This window comes from Neovison vison, chromosome 4, assembly GCF_020171115.1.
Source record: "Neovison vison isolate M4711 chromosome 4, ASM_NN_V1, whole genome shotgun sequence".
Taxonomy (NCBI): domain Eukaryota; kingdom Metazoa; phylum Chordata; class Mammalia; order Carnivora; family Mustelidae; genus Neogale; species Neogale vison.
Window position 1 is genome coordinate 184,305,266 of NC_058094.1, and position 20,272 is coordinate 184,325,537.

Consider the following 20,272-nt stretch of genomic DNA (forward strand, 5'->3'; position numbering starts at 1 on the left):
CTAAAAAAGAATGGGGCAACCCATTTAAAAAAAAAAAATCAGTAACAACAACAACCACCCCACCTCCCCTTCCCCTACAAAAGCTAAAGTTGGGTTTTGATCAAGGTTGAACTTCCCCCAAAATAGTCAGGGAAAACTTGAGAGTTATCAGTGTGCACTTCTAGTGTAGCAAAGCATTCTTGAACAGGAGGGGGAAAGGTGCTTTAGCTGACCAAAATGTAGCCATCATGATGGGACATATCCCTAGAGTTATCAAATATGTAGCTTTGGTGCTACCTGACAGTTAGTTCCCTAAGGGCTTTCAAGATATACCATCTTACCTAATCAGTTGCAACAATATCATAATTTGGGATTTCCACCTTTGACTCAACAGCAACAGCATATGTCAAACCACTCCCCTCACCCCCCGCAACACTAAAAGCTGAATTTAAAGAAGGAATGCTATTTGAAAGTATCAGAAAGCAACCAGGACCTGAGAGGCCAAGAGTGTGGACAAAAGAGAATCACAGAGAAGTGAACTGATCATTTTGTCCTGCTTCTCTCTTTGAGAAATTCACCAATTTCTAAGCTTCTCTTGGCAAGAAGTCCAGCAAAAAGTGACAGATAAAAGAATGAACAGCTAAGCAGAGCTTAGAGTGCTTGGGAGACCAAGAAATAAAAACAAAAGAAAATGCAGAAGAGACCAAAGGTAAAATTTGGAATTGCAGGCTTGTCAAGGAGGCATGACTCTATTAGATACCACAGGCTTTCTCTTAGACCCACAGGAAACAAGGTCTTAGAAGTAATGAAAACCAGAAGCAGGTTAACCCTCCCCAAATCTGAAATCCAGGACCAAATCACCATGTCAGCCCCGGACTGAAGCCACTTGATCTGTCCCTACGTTAACTGCCTTTCAGAAAAAATCAAAGCATTTTTGGAGGAAGATAACATCATTTTCCTATATTTTTGCCCAGCATTCTGTAAAATGTAGTAGTGTTGCCAAAAGATAAGCTCAAATGACTACAACAAGGGAAAAAGCAGACAACAGAAAGAGACCACAGGGATTCAGATATTGGAGTTATAGGTTTTAAAATAACTATCGGGGCCCCTGTGTGGCTCAGTCATTAAGCATCTGCCTTTGGCTCAGGTCATGATCCCGAGGTCCTGGGATCAAGCCCTGCATCGAGCTCCCTGCTTGGCGGGAAGCCTGCTTCTCCTTCTCCCACTCCCTCTGCTTGTGTTCCCTCTCTCTGTGTCTCTCTGTCAAATAATAAATGAAATCTTAAAAAAAATTAAAATAAAATAACTATGAACAAATTATTTAAGAAGTTAAGGAAAACACTGAAAAGAGAAAAAAATCCATGGGATGACAAACTATTTAACTATTTAACTAAACATAGTTAAACTATGTTTAACTGGAGTCCCAGAATTAGAAGATAAGCAAGGAATTGTGCAAAAGACATAGTAAAATATAGAAATCATGACTAAAAACTCCCCCAAATCAACAGAAGTTGTCAAGCCACAGCTTTGAGAAGCTCTACAGACCTAAGCTGGAAAAACCCAGAGAAAACTAGCCACATCTGGGCACATAATTGGGTATACTGCTAACACCAGAGACAGAAAGAAAATACTAAAAGTTGGCAGAAAAAGAAACTGCACTTTCAATAATTTCAAAGAAGCAAGAAAGATGACTAGGTAACAGAAACAATGGAAGCTAGAAGACAGTGGAATTGTATCTTTTGAGGGTTTTTTTTTTTTTTTTAAAGATTTTACTTATTTACCTCTTAGGAAGAGAGAGCAGAGGGAGGGGCAGTGGGAGAGAATCTCAAGCAGACTCCATGCTGAGTGTGGAGCCCAATGTGGGACTCAACCTCATGACACAGAGATCATGACCTGAGAAGAAACTAAAAGTTGGATGCTCAAATTACAGAGTCACCGAGGTGCTGCTGTATCCTTTGAGTTCTAAAAGGAAGTAGCTGCCACCTAGGATTCCCACATAAATGACTGCATAAAGGTATTTCAAAGGGGGGGAAAAACTGGAAAAAGGAATACCAGCAGATCTGTAAAGAAATGTTTGAAGATTGTTCTTCAGAAAGAAGGATGATCATCCCTACAGATACACAAAAATAAGGAGGAGAATGAAGAGCAATTGAGAATTTACATGTGTAAATAAAAAGAATGTAAATAGTAATAATAACATCTTGTGGAGTATGAACCACAGAGAAGCTTTAAAAAAAGATGACAGTTGCACAAAAGGTGGCATAAATTGTACTGTCAGGTACTCACACATCTGGGAAATGATAAATGTACTAACTTGAAGTCAACTTTCTTAAGTCAGTATGTGTGCTGTAGTTTCTAAAAGGACAGATATTACCCTGATGTTTGGAGCCACACTGTTTACAACAGCCAAACTATGGAAGCGGTTCATGTCCATCGACAGATGAATGGATAGAGGAGATGTGTGTGTGTGTGTGTGTGTGTGTACTTCACCAACACACACACACACACACACACACACACAAAATGAAATATTCGTCATCAGAAACAATGGACTCTTACCATTTGCAACAGCATAGATGGACCTAGAGAATATAATTTAAGTGAAACAGGCCAGTCAAAAAGACAAATACCAGGTGCCTGTGTGGCTCAGTTGGTTGAGCGACTGCCCTTGGCTCAGGTCATGATCCTGGAGTCCCCAGGATTGAGTCCCACATTGGGCTCCCAGCTCCATGGGGAGTCTGCTTCTCCTTTTGACCTCCCCTCTCAAGCTCTCTCTCTCTCTCAAATAAATAAAATCTTAAAAAAAAAAAAGACAAATATCATATGATTTCACTCATAGGTGGAATTCAGGAAACGAAACAAAGGAATAAAGGGGAAAAAACGAAAGAGACAAACCAAGAAACAGACTCGTGACTACTGAGAACAAACTGGTGGTTACCTGAGGGGAGGTGGATGGGGGGATAGGTGAAATATGTAATGGGGGTTAAAGAGTACACTTAGGATGAGCACTGAGTACTGTATAAAATTGTTGAATCACACCATATTGTACACCTGAAACTAATATAACACTGCATGTTAACTCTACTAGAATTAAAATAAAGAATAAAATTAAAGGACACATAATAAAACAATGTATCATCAATAAGCTCATACTGGTTTTAAGAAAAAGCATTATGTCTCCAAAAGAAAAGACAAAATAGAAGGATGAGAATCAACAGCACAGACATTTCTGTGCAACATGAAAAACAGACTTCTGACAATCAGGGAACTTTTAAATTAGAAGAAATCTGTTGACCAAATAATATACCATCTTTTTAGAGAGATACAAAATGAATGCCTGAGAGGTGAAGACCCTTCAATCAAATCTCTTAGCCTCATCTCACCAAATCAGCTAGGTGTTTCAAGGTGCTATGAATGTCTCTGATTAAAAAAAGAAAAAGTTATGGAAATTTTTTCTCAATTAATTCCAAGAATCTATATGTTAATTTCAGCAAGGTTGATATGAATGACTAAAGTTACAGCCTTCTCTTCCCTTGATCATTATCGCTGTTGGAAACCTAAAAGCACAGTAATAGGAAGTGATTCGGCATGGTGGTCAAAAGCATGAACTCAGGATTCGGGAGGTCTGGGTTTGAGTCCAGCTCTGTGACTTTGGCAAAGGGACTTAACTGCTTCTGTTTTCTCATCTGAAGGTAAGAATTAGGGTGACCAATTGTCCCAGTTTTCCCTGAGCTGAGGGATTCCTGGATACAGGATTTTCAGTGCTAACGCTGAAAAAGTGCCAGGCAATCTAGGATGGTTTGTCGCCCTAAGAATATTTAACTTTCTGGGGTGCCTGGGTGGCTCAGTTGGTTGGGCAACTGCCTTCAGCTGAGGTCATCATCCTGGAGTCCTGTGATCGAATTCTGCTTTGGAGTCCCTGCTCAGTGGGGAGTCTGCTTCTTCCTCCGACCCTCTCCTTTCTCATGCTTTCTCTCTCTCTCTCATTCTCTCCCTCAAATAAATGAATAAAATCTTTAAAAAAAAGAGTGACTTTCTGTATGGATTCAAGGAGATAAATGCATATTAACCATTGGATGGTACTCAATTCACAAATATATAATAAGCTCGCACCACATGCATATAGACATACACTAAGCACTCAAGCAATAGTCATCATACTATTATTTCATTTTTTATTGTCAAAGGAGTATTTTTTCCCTTTAAGAGCGGTGAAAGATCAGAAGCAACAATACTAATAAATATAAGAGATAGTACTACACTTTTTAGAAGGAAAAATTATATTGTTTATGAGGGACACTATTTCTCTTCCAGGCTTCTTTTTTTATTTCCATGCTATAAATTCTTCCTTCCCACGGGAAAGGTCCCAATTAAACTAAGAAAGCAGATTGAATATGAGCTCAAACTTCTGTCAATATGCTTGACTTAACTGTCTACAGTGAATTTTATCCCTTAAACCTGCCAACACCATGATCCATCCCATTCTTTCCCTCCACCCGCTTTTACCACTTGCAATGCCAAACATCCTCGTCTCCCTACACAGAAATGTCAAGCAAGCAAGACCTTACTTGTCTTAGCAGAATGGCATAAAGCTGTTCTGCCTTTTTCACCCTTTTAAGAACCCACTCGGCAACACAGGATTTGATGCAGTTAAGAAGTAATCAAAACTTTACTTCCTCCATGTCCAGCTTTATATTTGAAATCCACAAAGAGGGAAAAGGCAAAATCTAATTTGTTAATTACTCTTAACTCAATATTTAACTGTATAAAATATGTCTGTAGTTTTCTTTGGGAGGAGAGGGCAGGGGTTACCGCAGCAAATGCTCTCTGCTGGGAGTGTGAGGACCTATTGTCATTGTCCTCTGGGGAACAGGGAGACAAGAGCTGGCCAACCTGCTCAAGTTTTACCTCCTGCAGGCAACAGTGGGGGAATGGCTCTAGCATTGTGTGCTGGAGCTCAGCTACTGGTCCACGAGAGCGGACTGTGCACATTGCTGCCCAACTCCACATTCAGTGTGGTGTCATGCTGGTAGCTTGCCATCAGCCATGGCGGGAATATTTACACCATGGAAATTGGCAAACACTATAAATCAGTGTCTCCCCTCCCTCCCACGCCAGTTTACCTTCCCAACCCCAGTTCTCTGACATTTTGGCTCTCTTGGGGAAAGAGGAAACATTAGAGCATTCTTTCTCTCTCCCAAAATAAATTAAAGAAACATCTATTCAGATCAGTAAATTGTAAGATCCAAAACCTCTCTCTCTGAAATTTTGGCTCAGGAAATCAGATGGGCCAGGTATCAAATATTTGCAGAAAGATGAGAAGGTTCTGCTGCCTGCTTCCATTCCTGCCCCCCCACCAATAAAAATTCTAGTGTAATTGGCAGGAAGAATTTCAAGACCACACCACTACATTCATGGTTGTCTCTGTTTGTATCAGAGCCCCTGTGACATTCCGAAGCTGGTCTGTGTGGTACAGCCATTAACCAGAGAGGGGGTCTAGATTCAACTGTGTTCCTGACCCACAGCTTCAGGGGACCCCAGAACTGATAATGTCCCCAGGTTCCAGGAACTGAGGACATAGGACATGCCAACATTTCATGTTGGGCACAACATTTTCATGATGCCATTGGCTGAAATAAAACAAGGCACACAGTTTTCAATACCAAGCCAAAGACTGTCCACAGCAAAAATAGTACCCGTGGTCCAGTTGACAATGGGGCAGTATCTTAAGACCATTTTATTTTGTTCCTTCACGCTGCCCCTTTCTCTGCCCCACTCCACCCTCCACCTTGTTTATTTCTGGGCTCTGTTTAACATTTCCACAAGCAATTTTGTGGATCTGGTTACACTTCAAATTAAAACAACAAAATGTTACTGTTTAAAAAGCAAACCCCAATTCCCTTTTTGTTCCTCAAATATCATTAATTTTTAAAACCTATTCTCCATGTGTGGATAATACTTTAAATGTTAGTCTTCTTAGTATTTATTCACTTCCCATAATGAAATGGTTCTCTGTTAAATTTCAATAGATTATTAAAAACCACTCAACAGCTAAGAGAAAATTATGCATCATTGCCTAGCTGTTATACCTCAGTAAATAGATTTGCTATCCAATTTATATTTTAAATAATACAATAAATTAGCTCTCTGAGTATTAACTAAGTGCATATTTGGGTAGCTTAATTTAGAAGCATTCTTTTTATGCTAATCAGCCCTCTCTAATGAAATAGAACCACATGAACTAAGAGGACTCTTGGCAAATAATCAGAGTAAAATTGGGAGTTGCCATTGTTTATTATTTCCTTTGTTTTCAGGAAGCAAGCTGTGTGGGGTTTTTTTGTTTTTTTTTTAAAGAAAAAGAACCCCAAATGCTAAAAAGTCGATTTTTTTTTTTTTGAAGGAGGGGACATTCTAATCAGCCCCTGAGATAATGAAACTTCTACAACTCCTCCCATAAATTTATTTCCCAGAATATTTCTCCTTTCTTCTGTGTAACACAGAAGGAAATCGTCTTCAGCTGACACAAACAATGCATCCTTTCTCCTTTGAAGGGAATAGCTTTGAACTATTCATTATCTTAGCACGCCTAGTCTGTTTCCTAGAAGACACTTTGGTATGTATGATGGGTCAGCGACTACAGCATCCCTTGAGAAATGCAGTTTTGTTTTGTTTTTAGAGATCTTATTTGTTTATTTATTTATTTGCGAGAGGCGGGGAGGAGCAGAGGGAGAGGGACAAGGAGACTCCCGCTGAATATGATGTCTGACCCCGGGGCTTGATCCACAACCTTGAGATCATGAGCTGAGCTGAAACCAAGAGTGGCCACTTAACCCACTGAGCCACCCAGGTACTGGTTTTAAAACACACACACACACACACACACACCCACACACACACACAGATGGGTGTCAGTATGAGGTGGGGGCCAATTTGATTTTCATTCACCAGACATTCACTGAGTGTTGGGAAGTGTGCTAAGGGGTTTGCTACAGAGATGAATGATGTTATTCCTGTCCTCAAGGAGCTCAGTGTCAAGTAGGGGAGGAAAGCAATTAAAGAGTTAAATGAAAGAGAAACCCCAGTGTGGTTCATGCACAAAGAGATGCACAGAAGGAGGTATTCTGGGAGAAGGGCTTCCTAAAGGTAGTTTGATTTATTTATTCACTTATTTATTATTTATTTATAGGTAATCTACACCCAACGTGGGGCTTGAACTCGGGACCAACAACAGTGGTGTACTCTACTGACTCAGCCAGCCAGGTACCCCTTTACAGGTCATTTTAATCCCTGAAGGTAAATGGGAGTTTTCTGGGCAGCCAGAAGAGCAGAAAGGACCTAATAAGGAATGAAGACTTTATTCTGGAAGTAGCAGGGAGTCAGTGAGAGGGTTTGCACAAGGGAAAACATGATCGGACTTGTGTTTTGGCAAAAGCACCTAGAGAAGAGTAGACTGGAGAGTAAGGGGACTTGTTAAGACCAGCTATTGTCAAAGGAAGTGGTTTAAACCACAACAACTTAAAACACAGAGCATTCTTGAATAGCATCTTCTAAAACCTGGGACTTTTCTTAAAACATCACAAAAGCAAAAACAGTCCCATTTTAGAATGTATAAAGTAGGGGAGCCTCTTTTTTAAAATTTCCTCAAAATGCTGTATTTTTTTATTGCTTTATATAAAATCAGTATTTTTCTCTTTAAGTAGTTCTTTGTGGTTTTTTTGTCAAGCACTAGGAAATGAATAAAATCAGCCCACTGAGAAGGATTTAGAAAGCAGATGGGAGTAGTAGTTACCAATTCTTCTTCTTCTTAATTTTCTGGTAAGACACACAGCAAAGCACCTGGCTAAATAACTTGACTTCCTTGCTGTTTTGGTGGGAAAATGATGGAAGTTGAGGGTCCCTGTGTTGTGTTGTGGAAAGATTCAGATTCTCCTCCTGATGATCTAGGGCTTTACTACAAATATAAGGCATAAACTGAAATCTGTTTTAGTAGTTGCTTCTTTATACTGAGCCACTGTTGGTGAGTTGAACTGAAAAGGTGCTGAGGACTAAATTCCCTGTTTTTTTTTCAGCTGGATATTTTTAAAAAATATTTTATTTATTTATTTAGAGAAAGAGAGAGAGACTGAGACATAGAGAGCAGGAGTGGGCAGAGGCAAAGGAAGAAAGAGACTCCAACTGAGTGGGCATCCCAACATGGACATGACCCTGGGATCATGATGGTGCCAAAGGCAGACATTTAACAGACTGAGCCGCACAGGTGCCCCTAAGCCGGATATTCTGATAGCCAACCTCAGCAAAGGACATTCAGAAAAAAAAACACATCTGCTTAACCAAATCAGTGCTAAGACTTAGACATGACACGTCCATCTCACCTGCTTGCTGTGTGTGGAAGCTACAGTCTTTCCATCTGATGCCAGCCAGAGAAGATGGGAAATACAGCAAGAAGGAAAGAAGACAAATCATGAATGGCAGACATGGGAAAGGACATTAAGCCTCCCCTTCAATTTCACCTTTCCATGGGGAAAAAAGTCTAGAGACAAGTCCTAGAGTTGGTGAGAGAGTGAAATAATCTGATCTCTTAAACATTACTGGCAAGGTTATAATCAGTTTGGAAAACAGCTGGGCATGATCTGATGGAACTGAAGATGCTCAAACCCTATGAACTCATCAGTCCCACTTCTAGGCATGATTCTTAGACAAACTCTTGGACATGGGTACAAGGAGGGCAAGAATGTTCACAAAAGCAATATTTGTGGTAGCAAAACACTGGCAACAACCCACATGTCCAGCAGCGGTGGAATGGCTAAGGGACAGAATCCATCAGTGGAATACTATATGGCAATAAAAAAGGAAACAGCACAACTGAACCCATCAGCATGGATGAAATCTCAACATTGCTCAGTAGCAAAAGCATGTTATTACAAAATCCATACAGAATAATTCCTTTTATAGAAAATTAAACATGAGAAGTAAAATATTTATATAGATGTATATCTGTAAAACTATCACTTAGGAAAAAAAAAAAAGGATGATAAAAACAAAATCCAGTTCAGTGGTTCGCCTCCAGGGGCAATGAGAGAAAGGGGTGAGTACAAAGGGGTTCATTTATCATTATTTGTTTTATCTCATACAAGTATTATATATACATTTTGGTTATTCAATTTTTAACTGAAAAGAGAGAGAGAGAGAGAAACCTCCTATAGTTGCTGCCAAACTCACAAAAATGAATCTTTAAAAAATATAACATGTTCTCTGTCGTGCTCTTTTCTTCTAACACAGAGCTGATGAGATGGGCCATGTGTCTAAAACAGTAAGTGGGGAGGATACAGAGAAGCAATTAAAGGGAAACAAAAGGAAAAATGGGAAGTCCCCCCTCTGGCAAGCAGCTCTAGGAAGACAGGGCTAGTGCCAGAATCTAAACCTTGGGACTCTGATTGCTGCATAAGAAAATAAATATTAGGAACAAAAATAAACACCCACATCTCCATGCTGGACAGCAGAAGAGCAGAAAGTTCGGCAAACGACTGGGGTTTCTGTTTTGCTGCATAGTTTTTTACTCTCTAACTCTCAACTCCTATATTCCTCTTCTTCCCTGTTTCCATATGTTAGAAGCTCAGTGTAAATGGAAAAAAAAAAAAAAAAGACAAAAACCAAAAAGCTGGATGCTTCATTTGTCAACAGGGATGTTTCAGTGACTGTTCAACCAGAAGGGACTTGATGCTTTAGAAACATCTCACTACTCAATGTAGCCACTTTTCTTTACTATTATTAGACCGTCATGTAGCAAAATGTGGAACATGTCCCCTTGCTATCTGTTTCCTTTGCCTCTCACCAAGACCGTTTTTTTGTTATGAAGTTACAACTGGAAACAATTGCTGTAGTGCTAGACCTTTCTGATAAATAATATTTAGTTGAGGCCTAAAAGCATAGTATCTATTAAGGATCCTTTAGACAGGAGGAGAGCATCTTACGCTATGGAAACAGATGAATGCTAAGAGAGGCAGCAGCAATAAATATTTCTTCCACGCTTACTAGGTGCCACGTAGAATGTCAAGTAATACACGGATACTCATAATCTCAATGAATCCTAGTGACTAATCCCTTCATGAGAGAGAGAAGTATTAATGTTATCCCCATTTCACGGATGAAGAACCTCTTGGAGAAGCCAAGTAACTTCCCCAAGGTCACACAGCTAGCGAGTGCTGGAGCAGGGTCTGGCACGGTATCTGGTCTTTTAATCTCAACACTCCGTTGCTTGAGGATGGTAAGAGGAGGTGCTAGAATTGCCAAGGTAATAAGACTAGAGATAAAATTCAAGACTACTTGATAGCTCAATTCGTAACTTTTCAATCTGGGGCCCCCAAAGGCTAAAGGCGGTCTATGGTTTGGGTTGGGGAGGATCTAGAAATTATTTTCAATAATTCAAATTGTCTAATGCACAGGCTCTTGGTCTTTTTGGTTGCTGTGGACCCCTACGGCGTCTTCTGTAACCTATGGGTACTTCTCAGAAAAATGTTTTAAAATACATTTTATATATTTACATATACATATTACAGATTACAAATGAACTCATTATATTGAAATTAACAAAGTCATAAAGAATAAAGTTGGATATAAAAATATATGTACTTCTCTATAAACACATTCAATAAGAACAACCAGTGGGTTTGAGAACTACTGTAATTTCAAAGTAACAGTGATGGTGATGCTGTTTCAAGGTATTTGCAATGGCATTTGTATTTGATATCAAAGTATTTCTGCTTTCTATTGGTGACAGAGTCAAAGATATCGCTAAGGCAGCTGTGGTTTGTGGCCTACATTCATAATGGGAGGAAATGCTAAATTTCAAAATTCATAACGGAAGGAAAAGCTATTTAAGTTTGAGGTTAGTGAAAATAAAATGCATTTTTCCCCCAAGTTCACTGACCCCCTGAATACTATCCACAGACCCCTGCCCTAGGTTAAGAACCCTTTTTTAAGAATCCAATAATCACCTAATAAAAATACTAAGGTTACTCCTCAGTAAAACAGCTGCATTTTTTTTGCTGACATGATATTAATTATATCAATCTATCATAATATTTGATCATTAATTGATATCCAGAAACAAATTCAAGATGGCTCATGGACACCGTCTTCGCTGAGAATGAATCTGGATGATGTTTATAGCAGACCTTCCTGGATCTAGCTGTATCACTTCCGAAAAGTAGCATAAGACACACTACTATCTAAAGACTTTGCCCAGGAGGACCACATTATTTCAGTACAGCACAGAAGTCAGCTGGGAAAAGGAAGCTAATCTTTTGAGTAAATAACAAGCGTTTTTCTAGGAGTCTACATTACCAATGATCTATCAGTGTTTCTAGAGAACAAAGACCACTTGTAAACCTACAATGCACAGCAGAGACTGAGGTCTAAGATTTAGCTTAAGGTTTTGGCTGAGGATTTCACAGAATAAGAGCCCCACCAGTAGATACTATTGACTAGAGGACACTTTTCTAAAAGTGATGTTTCAGATCAATGGCTGGTTTGTTAAGAGTGAAACTATGTTCTCAAGTTTCTGGTTGGCCTGGGAGGAAGTAAAATAGGTCAGGATTTAGAGCAGCCTTTAGGGATCAGAATGAAAGTTTATCCAAACATAAGCCACATGGGGTTCCTAGAAGCCAAAGCCGTTTTGGCATCAACAAAGGGGCAAAAGAAATAATAATTTTGGGTTCCTCCAAACAGGATGCATATTAGAATTCCCTAACAAGCTTATATCCTAATGCTCAGGTCCTATCTCAGACAAATAAAGTTAGAATATTTGGAGACAGATACACTGTTTTAGGAAAATGTAGTGAGTTTAACAATGGTACCAAATTCTTTTCCATTCTTCCCATTAAGAGGAATCTGAACTTCCTCTGTGATTGGCCTTGACCAAAAGAATGCAATGGAAATAATATTCTGGGACTTTTGAACCTGGGTCTTAAAAGGACTGACATCTTTTGCTTCTCAATTTGGGAGACCAGCTGCCATGCTTCATAGCCCAGACCAAGACACCGAATGGTTTGCAGCCATATGGAGAGAGCACTGGAGAAGAGAAGGCCACCTTGGATGTCCTAGCTTTTGCCATATTCCCCACGGAATGCAGCTGCATGGATGCCTTCATGTAGCTCATGTGAGTCAGAACAATCACTGAGCTGAGCCCATTCCACCCACATAATGATGAGAAATAATAAACTGTAGTTGTGTCAAGCCTCTGAGTTTTGGAGTGATCTATTATTATTCTGTTAATACAAAACAGAAAGGGGGAAATATTTACTGATAATTCTTCATTCTTTTTCCTGAAAACTCTGCTGTTTCCATCTTGGAATCTTGATATGAATTAAAAAGCAAGGCTGGGGCGCCTGGGTGGCTCAGTGGGTTGAGCCGCTGCCTTCGGCTCGGGTCATGATCTCAGGGTCCTGGGATCGAGTCCCGCATCGGGCTCTCTGCTCAGCAGGGAGCCTGCTTCCCTCTCTCTCTCTCTGCCTGCCTCTCCATCTACTTGTGATTTCTCTCTGTCAAATAAATAAATAAAATCTTTAAAAAAAAAAAAAAAAGCAAGGCTGGATCCATCTTTCTAAGGCAGACAGAAGACATAATTTTTTTTTTTAAAAGATTTTATTTATTTATTTGAGAGAGAGAGACAGTGAGAGAGAGCACGAGCGAGGAGAAGGTCAGAGAGCGAAGCAGACTCCCCATGGAGCTGGGAGCCTGATGCGGGACTCGATCCCGGGACTCCAGGATCACGCCCTGAGCCGAAGGCAGTCGTCCAACCAACTGAGCCACCCAGGCGTCCCAGAAGACATAATTTCACTGAGAGCTTAGGGGGAAGCTTACATTATGCCAGCAAAGAGCGAGCGATATCTTATGTGGTGTTAGGCAAACCACCAGCCCCTGCTCCCACCCCACCACGCCAACCCTGAGAGCTCGCAACTACATTATCTGGGTGGCCTTTATGGTAGACATAGAGGTACCATCAGATTCCCCTTCAAGGATGGACTTGTCCAGCCTCCAGCTGTCAGGAGCTCCGGGGGCTGCCTCAGCTACAGAGAACAGCCTTTCCCCAAGATGATGCCCTTCTTGGGGCAGCCTGCATGTGATGACTGAATGAGGCGGCACTTAAAGGTCTGGACATTTTGGCTCAATGAGGGACGCTGATGGAAGAAGAGTTTCTCCAGAGTTCTCTGCCGCGTTGGCCGAGCTTTTTCAGCCCTGCCTCACCGTTTGATTCCCTCTTCTGTCTATTCTGTTTCTTCCCCAGACTATTCACACATGTTGATCCCTAATAAACACCATGCACCCCAAACTTGACCTGGATCCTGCTTCTGGAGAACTCAGTCTGTGACTACCATGGAGCTCTCTGATGATAGAGAAGTCATCCTTATGATGATGATGATGTGACTGCTATATTCTGGCTTTCTGCTCACAGCCCAATTCCCATGCACAGAGAGAACTATGCCCAGATCAAGGTGATGGAGACAAAGAAGTTATGAATCAGGACATCTCTCTTTGTAGAAAGCAACAGAGCTGGAAGAGAGGTGAAGATTCAGTGTAACAATCTCTATAACAAAGCCAAAACATTTTCCCAGGGAATCAGGTGCATTTGGGAATCATCATCTCAAATCTGTTTAACAGTTACTTTCCTGCATTAAATATTGTTTTAAATTCATCTCACTAGGCGAATGCAAAAATCACATTTGTTGCCCTTTGCTTACTCTGATTTTGCTAATGCAACCAAGGACTCAATGAAGACCTTTCTGGAACTGTTAGTTCCTTCAGAAATAGTTCAGAATGCTCCCTAAGCTGTTTAAAATTCTAAAAATAAGAAAAAAAAAAAGTCAGCAGGAAATCCAAAAGAGGCAGGTGGCCAGCTCTTTGTCATTCCCTCTGTGGATTATCCGTGGAAATGTACAAATCTCAGCCTGACCTTCCTTTGTCCTCCGAGGACTGTGGTTATTCCTTTCTCTATTTTCTAGTTGTGTGGAGTCAAAGAAACAAAACAAGTGAATGTTAGTTTTAGGAAAGCACACTTAGGAAGCTGGGGCTGTTACTGCTTTCTGTCTGCACACCCCGCTTTCCCTGTCCTCCTCCCTCTTGAAAGCCCTCTGCTTTCCTTTAGGAAACAGTCTTTTCTGTGTGGACTGGATGTACTGCCAAATGTACTGGCCGCGCCCACCTCTGTCACCAGCACCACACACAGCCCAGGGCACACATGTAGCCCAGTCTGGCCAACGAAGTATCCTATCCCTTCCCACCCCACTGTCCTCATAGGGACTGAGAGGCACAATGGCTCAGGGGAAAGATCGAGATTTGTGTTGTCAAATCTCAGGTATGATGACTATTTGAAGCCTGAAGCCGGGAGCTCAGACAAAACTTCTCTTTGCTCATTTATAAATTAGGAAATATAATCACATAATTTACGGGGGCGTCATTAGTGTTCCATAATCGTGGAGAAAAAGTGTGTGGCAGGCCTGAGAGCTGACAAAAGCTGAAGAACTGGTATAGCCCCCATTAGCACGGGCCTTCCCGACACCCTCCTCACTCAGGGTTTGCAGAACCAGGAGCAGCCCACAGCCAAAACGGAAATTCACACCGGGTGTGTTCAGCTCGAGTCTACACTCTGGTCCTGACACCAGGCTGCTTTCTCCTGGTCACAACTCTTCAAAACAGTGAAGCTTGGAGGGTGGGGGGCTGCTTGCCTTTGGTTTCTCTGTACATAACCCGCTTGTGGAAGGTCTTGTTCCTGTTGGAAACTCAGGGAAAAGCCCTTGAGGAGTGTGTGGCAGACCACCAGCCTGAGGGCCCCACAAGCTAAGCCCAGGTCAGGGTCAAGGTGGAATCATGGCTCAGGGATTGTGCTTCAGGAGGAGGCTGGAGGGGCTTCCTGGGGCTGCCCACGGAGAGTGCTGTATGATACCAGCATGCCAGGCTCTCCCTGCGGATACTTAGCTTTTAAGTCAGTCCACAGTACCCACCAGTTCTCAAACAGCAATCGGTCCTCATAGCTTGGGCATTCCAAAGCTTATCCCCCCACCCCAACCCCTATTCCAGGAGCTCAGAGATGAGCATCATGAAGGTGGACTCAGGATTTAGGTGGAGAACCTCCTTCTGAGAAAGCTCCTACCAGGACTCCCCATTCCCTGGGATCCCTTCCTTGACCTCTCTCCAACCTGAATCCATCCTACCGCTGCCATTTTAAACCTCCAAAAGACCAGCTTCAAAAAGGTGCACAAACATGTTCCATGGTGACACTGTATGCTTCCATCTATCCAAGACACTTAGAGCAGTCAAGTCCATAGAGAGAGAAAGCAGAATGAGTAGAACAGCGGTTTCTAGGGACTGGGGCGGGGAAACACTGCTAGTGGCCAATGGCCATAGGTTCAGTTTAGGAGATGAACAGGGCTATGGAGACGGATGGTGGTGATGGCGCCCGAGTATTATGGATGTATTTAATGCCACTGAATGACACACTTTGAAATGGTTACAGTTAGGGGCCCCTGGCTGCTCAGTCGGTAGAACATTCTCTACTCTTGATCTCAGGCTTGTGAGTTCAAGCTCCACTTTGGGCATGTGGCCTACTTTAAAAAAGTAATTAGTTAATTAACTAAATTTAAAAAATGGTCAGGATGATAACTTTCATGTTACATGTATTTTACAATAAAAAAAATTGGGGGGAAAAGAACATTCAGTGGCCTGCCTCCCACTGCTTACACAATGGAGCACACACCCTTTGCCTACCATCGATGGCCCATGACCCTTCCCAGTCTCTTTCCTGGCTCCAGACTGGAAACCAGCAGGCTGTGCAGTCTGCTGGTGCTCTGCTCTTCAGGCTCCCATTATGAGACACGGCTCACCATGTTTGCTCTGTTCATTTTAGTTAATTTCAGCATCTGCTCTTTTATTAGTATCAGAAATCCCCAGACAAAGCCATAACTTCTTTGGATAAACCTGGCCTCCCCACCCAACCTACTAAGCTCTAGAAAGTGACTGACTTTCAGAGAAGGATAGAGAAAGACCCCAAAAGGAGGAGCAGGTTCGTCCTGACAGTGTTGACCCTGGGTTATCACTGGCCAAGGAGGAATAAGATGAGAACTTGGATCTGTACCATAACGCTATTAAGTCAATACACACACACACACACACACACGTACCCCTCTATGCAGAAAGTCACTAAGCTGTTTGATCTTGCTTGCTAACTGAGACCTTCTGGGCATTAATGAAAAATAAATATTTCAGATCTTTCTTAGATATCTTACAGATAACTCAGTCCAAACCCTGCATTTTATAGATGAACAAACGGAGCAAAGGCCACTTGCCTGGGTGATGTAGTAAGGCAGTGTCTAATTCTTAGAATGGTAGAGATCCCAAAGGCACGTGGCCTTCTAGGCCAGAACCAGCAAGAGGCAACATGTAGCCCTCCTTCGCCAGATCTCCACAGATGGGCTGGAGCTGCCTTTGGGTTTTCCCAAGGCATCGGCTGACAGGGAACATGTGGAGAGAAAGGCTCCCTCTCTCTACCCTGTTGCTCCCCAGGGACAGCTGTCATTCCTTTGAATGGACACTTTAGGTAACCACTCGGAGACGGGTCTACACTGGTTTTGATTTTTAAATTAAGAGCTGTGGAGTTTGGCAGAGAGTGAACTTTCTTTTTTTGGCAGACATAGTCACATGCTTCTGTTTTGTGTGTCCAGTTCCGAAAGGCAAGTTCGTGGCTAAGGTTCGTTTTTTTTTGTTATCAGACGCTTGACCTTTGGACAGGGTTCTCAATCCGGGGCGCACAAAGGGTGCCTTTCTTAGCACCGGTGCTCTTTTTCCTCCATAATTCTCCATCTCCACATGCCACCCCCGAGCCTACGCTGAGGCGTAAGTGGGCAGGAGCTCTGCCAACATTTTAATATCACCTACATAAAACACAGATCCCTTGGCGTGTGGTAAAACACTCCTCGTCACAAACACATGTGGGCCTTGCTGCTTTTGTTACCATTTTTTGGCAGCCGGTCGAGGGCCATTTCATCTCTCAGTGTGTTTTGCATTCACAAGAAGAGATAGCAGGCTTAGTGTGGTATTCGTCCCAAGTTTTGGGGTGGCAGCCAATCCCTTCTCCCCACGTTGGTAGTGCGTGCTGTCCCTGCAGCCACAGCCCAGCCTCCCCAGCTAGAGGTTCTATGCACCGAGCCCAGCGAGATACAGGTGTGGTGCGGGGCACTGGCATGGTTCGCAAGGCTGGCCTGGGGGACATAAAGTAACAGGCGGCAGACACAGCCATCGAGAACCCAGAGGATATGCTCATGTGCCTGGTGGTATTGTCATCATAAAGCTGTGCAGCAGACAGGGGACAAGTGACATGTCCATTGCTCCTGGCAGCTCAGCATTCATGTTAATAGCCTCCTATTAACCTTATATTAGCCTTAATAGCCTAAATATTAATACTTAAACTTCCCTGAAGGCTTGGTTTTTAATAATTTTCCCTGATCTTGATGATTTATAATTTTCCTTTTATTATATCTATTTTTATATGCACTTCGGGGTAATAATAACAAATGTTTACATGATGAGGAACTGTTCTCTGCTAATTAACTTGTTGAATTCCCTCAATAATCCTATAAGGGTATCACAGACTGCTGTTCTTTTTTCTTTCTTTTAAGATATTATTTGAGGCGGTTCAGGGAACAGAGTTAAAGAGTGCACAAGCAGGGAGGAGAGGGAGAAGCAGGCTGCCCGCTGAGCAGGGAGCCTGACAGGGTGCTCCATCCCAGGACCCTGGGATCATGACCCGAGTCAAAGACAGAAAACTGAAAAGACAATAACTGCCCAGCTAAACTTCAATTCCACAAAAAATGTACTTCTCAACTAAAGGCAACACAAAGACATTTTCAGACAAATAAAACCAGAAACTGTTGCCAACACAACTTTACTAAAAATAGGGTTTTTTTTTTTTTTTTTAAGCAAAGAAAAATAATTCCAGTCGGAAGCATGGAAATGGGAAAGAGGCTGAGGGGGATCGAATGGATCAGCTTATGGGTAAGTCACAATGATAATGGCTGTGTAACATGATGCAGGTAACATTGTGTGGTGTTCGAAGAGTGTGTAGATTTTTTTTTTTTAAAGATTTTATTTATTTATTTGACAAAGAGAGAGAGATCACAAGTAGGCAAAGAGGCAGGCAGAGGGAGAGGGGGAAACAGGCTCCCTGATGAGCAGAAAACCCGATGCAGGGCTCCATCCCAGGACCCTGAGATCATGCCTGAGCTGAAGGCAGAGGCTTAACCCACTGAGCCAACAGGCACCCCTTGTTTTGTTTTAATGATAACACAAAACCAGGAGAGTTTGTAAGGAAGATCTAAGGTTCTTGCATTTCTGTGGAAAGTGGTAAAATTCTAATTTATATTAGGATTAAGTCCAGAATTTATAATTTACCCTTGAGTATAATCATTAAACAAGATTAAAAGAGTATATAGCCTAACAGGTTTCCAGAGGGAATAAAACCCAAAAATGATATAAAACACTTGAGTAATACAAAAGGATACAATAAAGAAAAGAGAAATACAAAAAAGTAAGCTGAGTAAGAAACAAATAGTAAAGCAGTAGATTTAAACACAATATATCAGTAATTACACTAAATGTAAATGGACTATTCCATTTTAAAAAAAAATTGTCAAGCTCTATTAAAGATATACAAAACCCAATTAAATGCTACTTAAAAGAGACACATCTTACTATATAAGGATACAGAAAAATTGAAAATGAAGAGTTGAAAAAGATGTCCCAGGGAGGGGCGCCTGGGTGGCTCAGTGGGTTAAGCCGCTACCTTCGGCTCAGGTCATGATCTCAGGGTCCTGGGATCGAGTCCTGCATCAGGCTCTCTGCTCAGCAGGGAGCCTGCTTCCTCCTCTCTCTCTCTGCCTGCCTCTCTGCCTACTTGTGATCTCTCTCTGTCAAATAAATAAATAAAATCTTAAAAAAAAAAAAAAAAGATGTCCCAGGGAAACATTAATCAAAAAGGAAGTTGATGGGGTGCCTGGGTGGCTCAGTGGGTTAAGCCTCTGCTTTCGGCTCAGGTCATGATCTCAGGGTCCTGGGATCGAGCCCCGCATCGGGCTCTCTGCTCAGCGGGGAGCCTGCTTCCTCCTCTCTCTCTGCCTGCCTCTCTGTCTACTTGTGATCTTTGTCTGTCAAATAAATAAATAAAATCTTAAAAAAAAAAAAAGAAGTTGGCATTGTTATAGTACCATCAGCAAAACAGACTTTAGGACAAGAAACATTACTAGACTTAAAGAGGGATACTTCCTGAGAATAATGTTGACTTAATTTGCCAGGAAAGTGTAACTTCTATGGCTGTATGCATTTAATGACAAAATAAATAAAGTAAGAACGGATGTAAAAGGAGAATAGAAAAATCATATTAAATATATATTATATATACAATATATATTTTATATTAATCAATATGTTTAATAATGAACATATACATATATGTTCTCTGTTCTCTATATATGTATGTGTATATATATTAAATATATATTATATATACAATATATATTTTATATTAATCAATATGTTTAATAATGAACATATACATATATATGTTCTCTGTTCTCTCTATGTGGTATATATATATATATATATATATATATACACACACACACACAAACATATATGTGTACATATATGTGTATATATATATAACTTGTGTTACTTAAAAACACACAAATAAATACCAAAAATGAAGTCCAGGATATCTTCTGCAAATGAAGAGGCTCCATTTGTCCAGGAATTTCAATCGTTTGGAATCAGTCTTTAGAGTTAACCAGTTATTGTGATTCCCAAGTCCGTACTCAATCCAAGACTGCTTGGGTCGTTTACAGAAGACCCAGGGTGGACACAGCACTCACCATCTCCTCTCCAGATCTCTCTGCAGTTCAATAGACACTCCTGTCTCCATCCTGCCCCAGCCTTATTTTCAAACCTCACATGCGTCCTGCCAGAACTGTTTCTGCTCTGACTCATTTAGTTTGCTGTGGCACCAGTTTTTAATCCGTTGGTATAATTAATCTCAATTTAGAAACTATAACGTTATAAGTTTTCCAACATAGAGTTTCCCTTTACTTGAGCCCAGAACTATGTCTCTCAACTGTTTCCTTTGTCCAAGGTAGTTAACGTTGCACAATATTTAAATTTTGTATATGTTATTACATGGTTAGAATGATGGGTGGGGTTGGGGGGATGGAAGGGTCCCTTTATACATTAGACTACCCATAATTTCTGCTGT

At 41.3% G+C, this 20,272-nt stretch overlaps 1 protein-coding gene across 5 annotated transcripts in view; it reads right to left on the reverse strand.

Annotated features, from left to right (window-relative positions):
- CPVL (carboxypeptidase vitellogenic like) overlaps nt 1-20,272 on the reverse strand; it is a 132,539-nt gene that overhangs the window by 5,487 nt on the left and 106,780 nt on the right. Inside the window, exon 13 of one of the 5 annotated variants that reach the window (XM_044246299.1) lies at nt 8,357-8,386. The exons of 3 other annotated variants lie outside the window; for them this stretch is intronic. In XM_044246299.1, the coding sequence (XP_044102234.1) occupies nt 8,372-8,386 (15 nt within the window). In that variant the 3' untranslated portion in view covers nt 8,357-8,371. Of the gene's footprint in view, nt 1-8,356; nt 8,387-13,482; nt 13,531-20,272 lie in introns of those variants that run through there. One more of the 5 variants, XM_044246298.1, reaches the window with a different exon arrangement.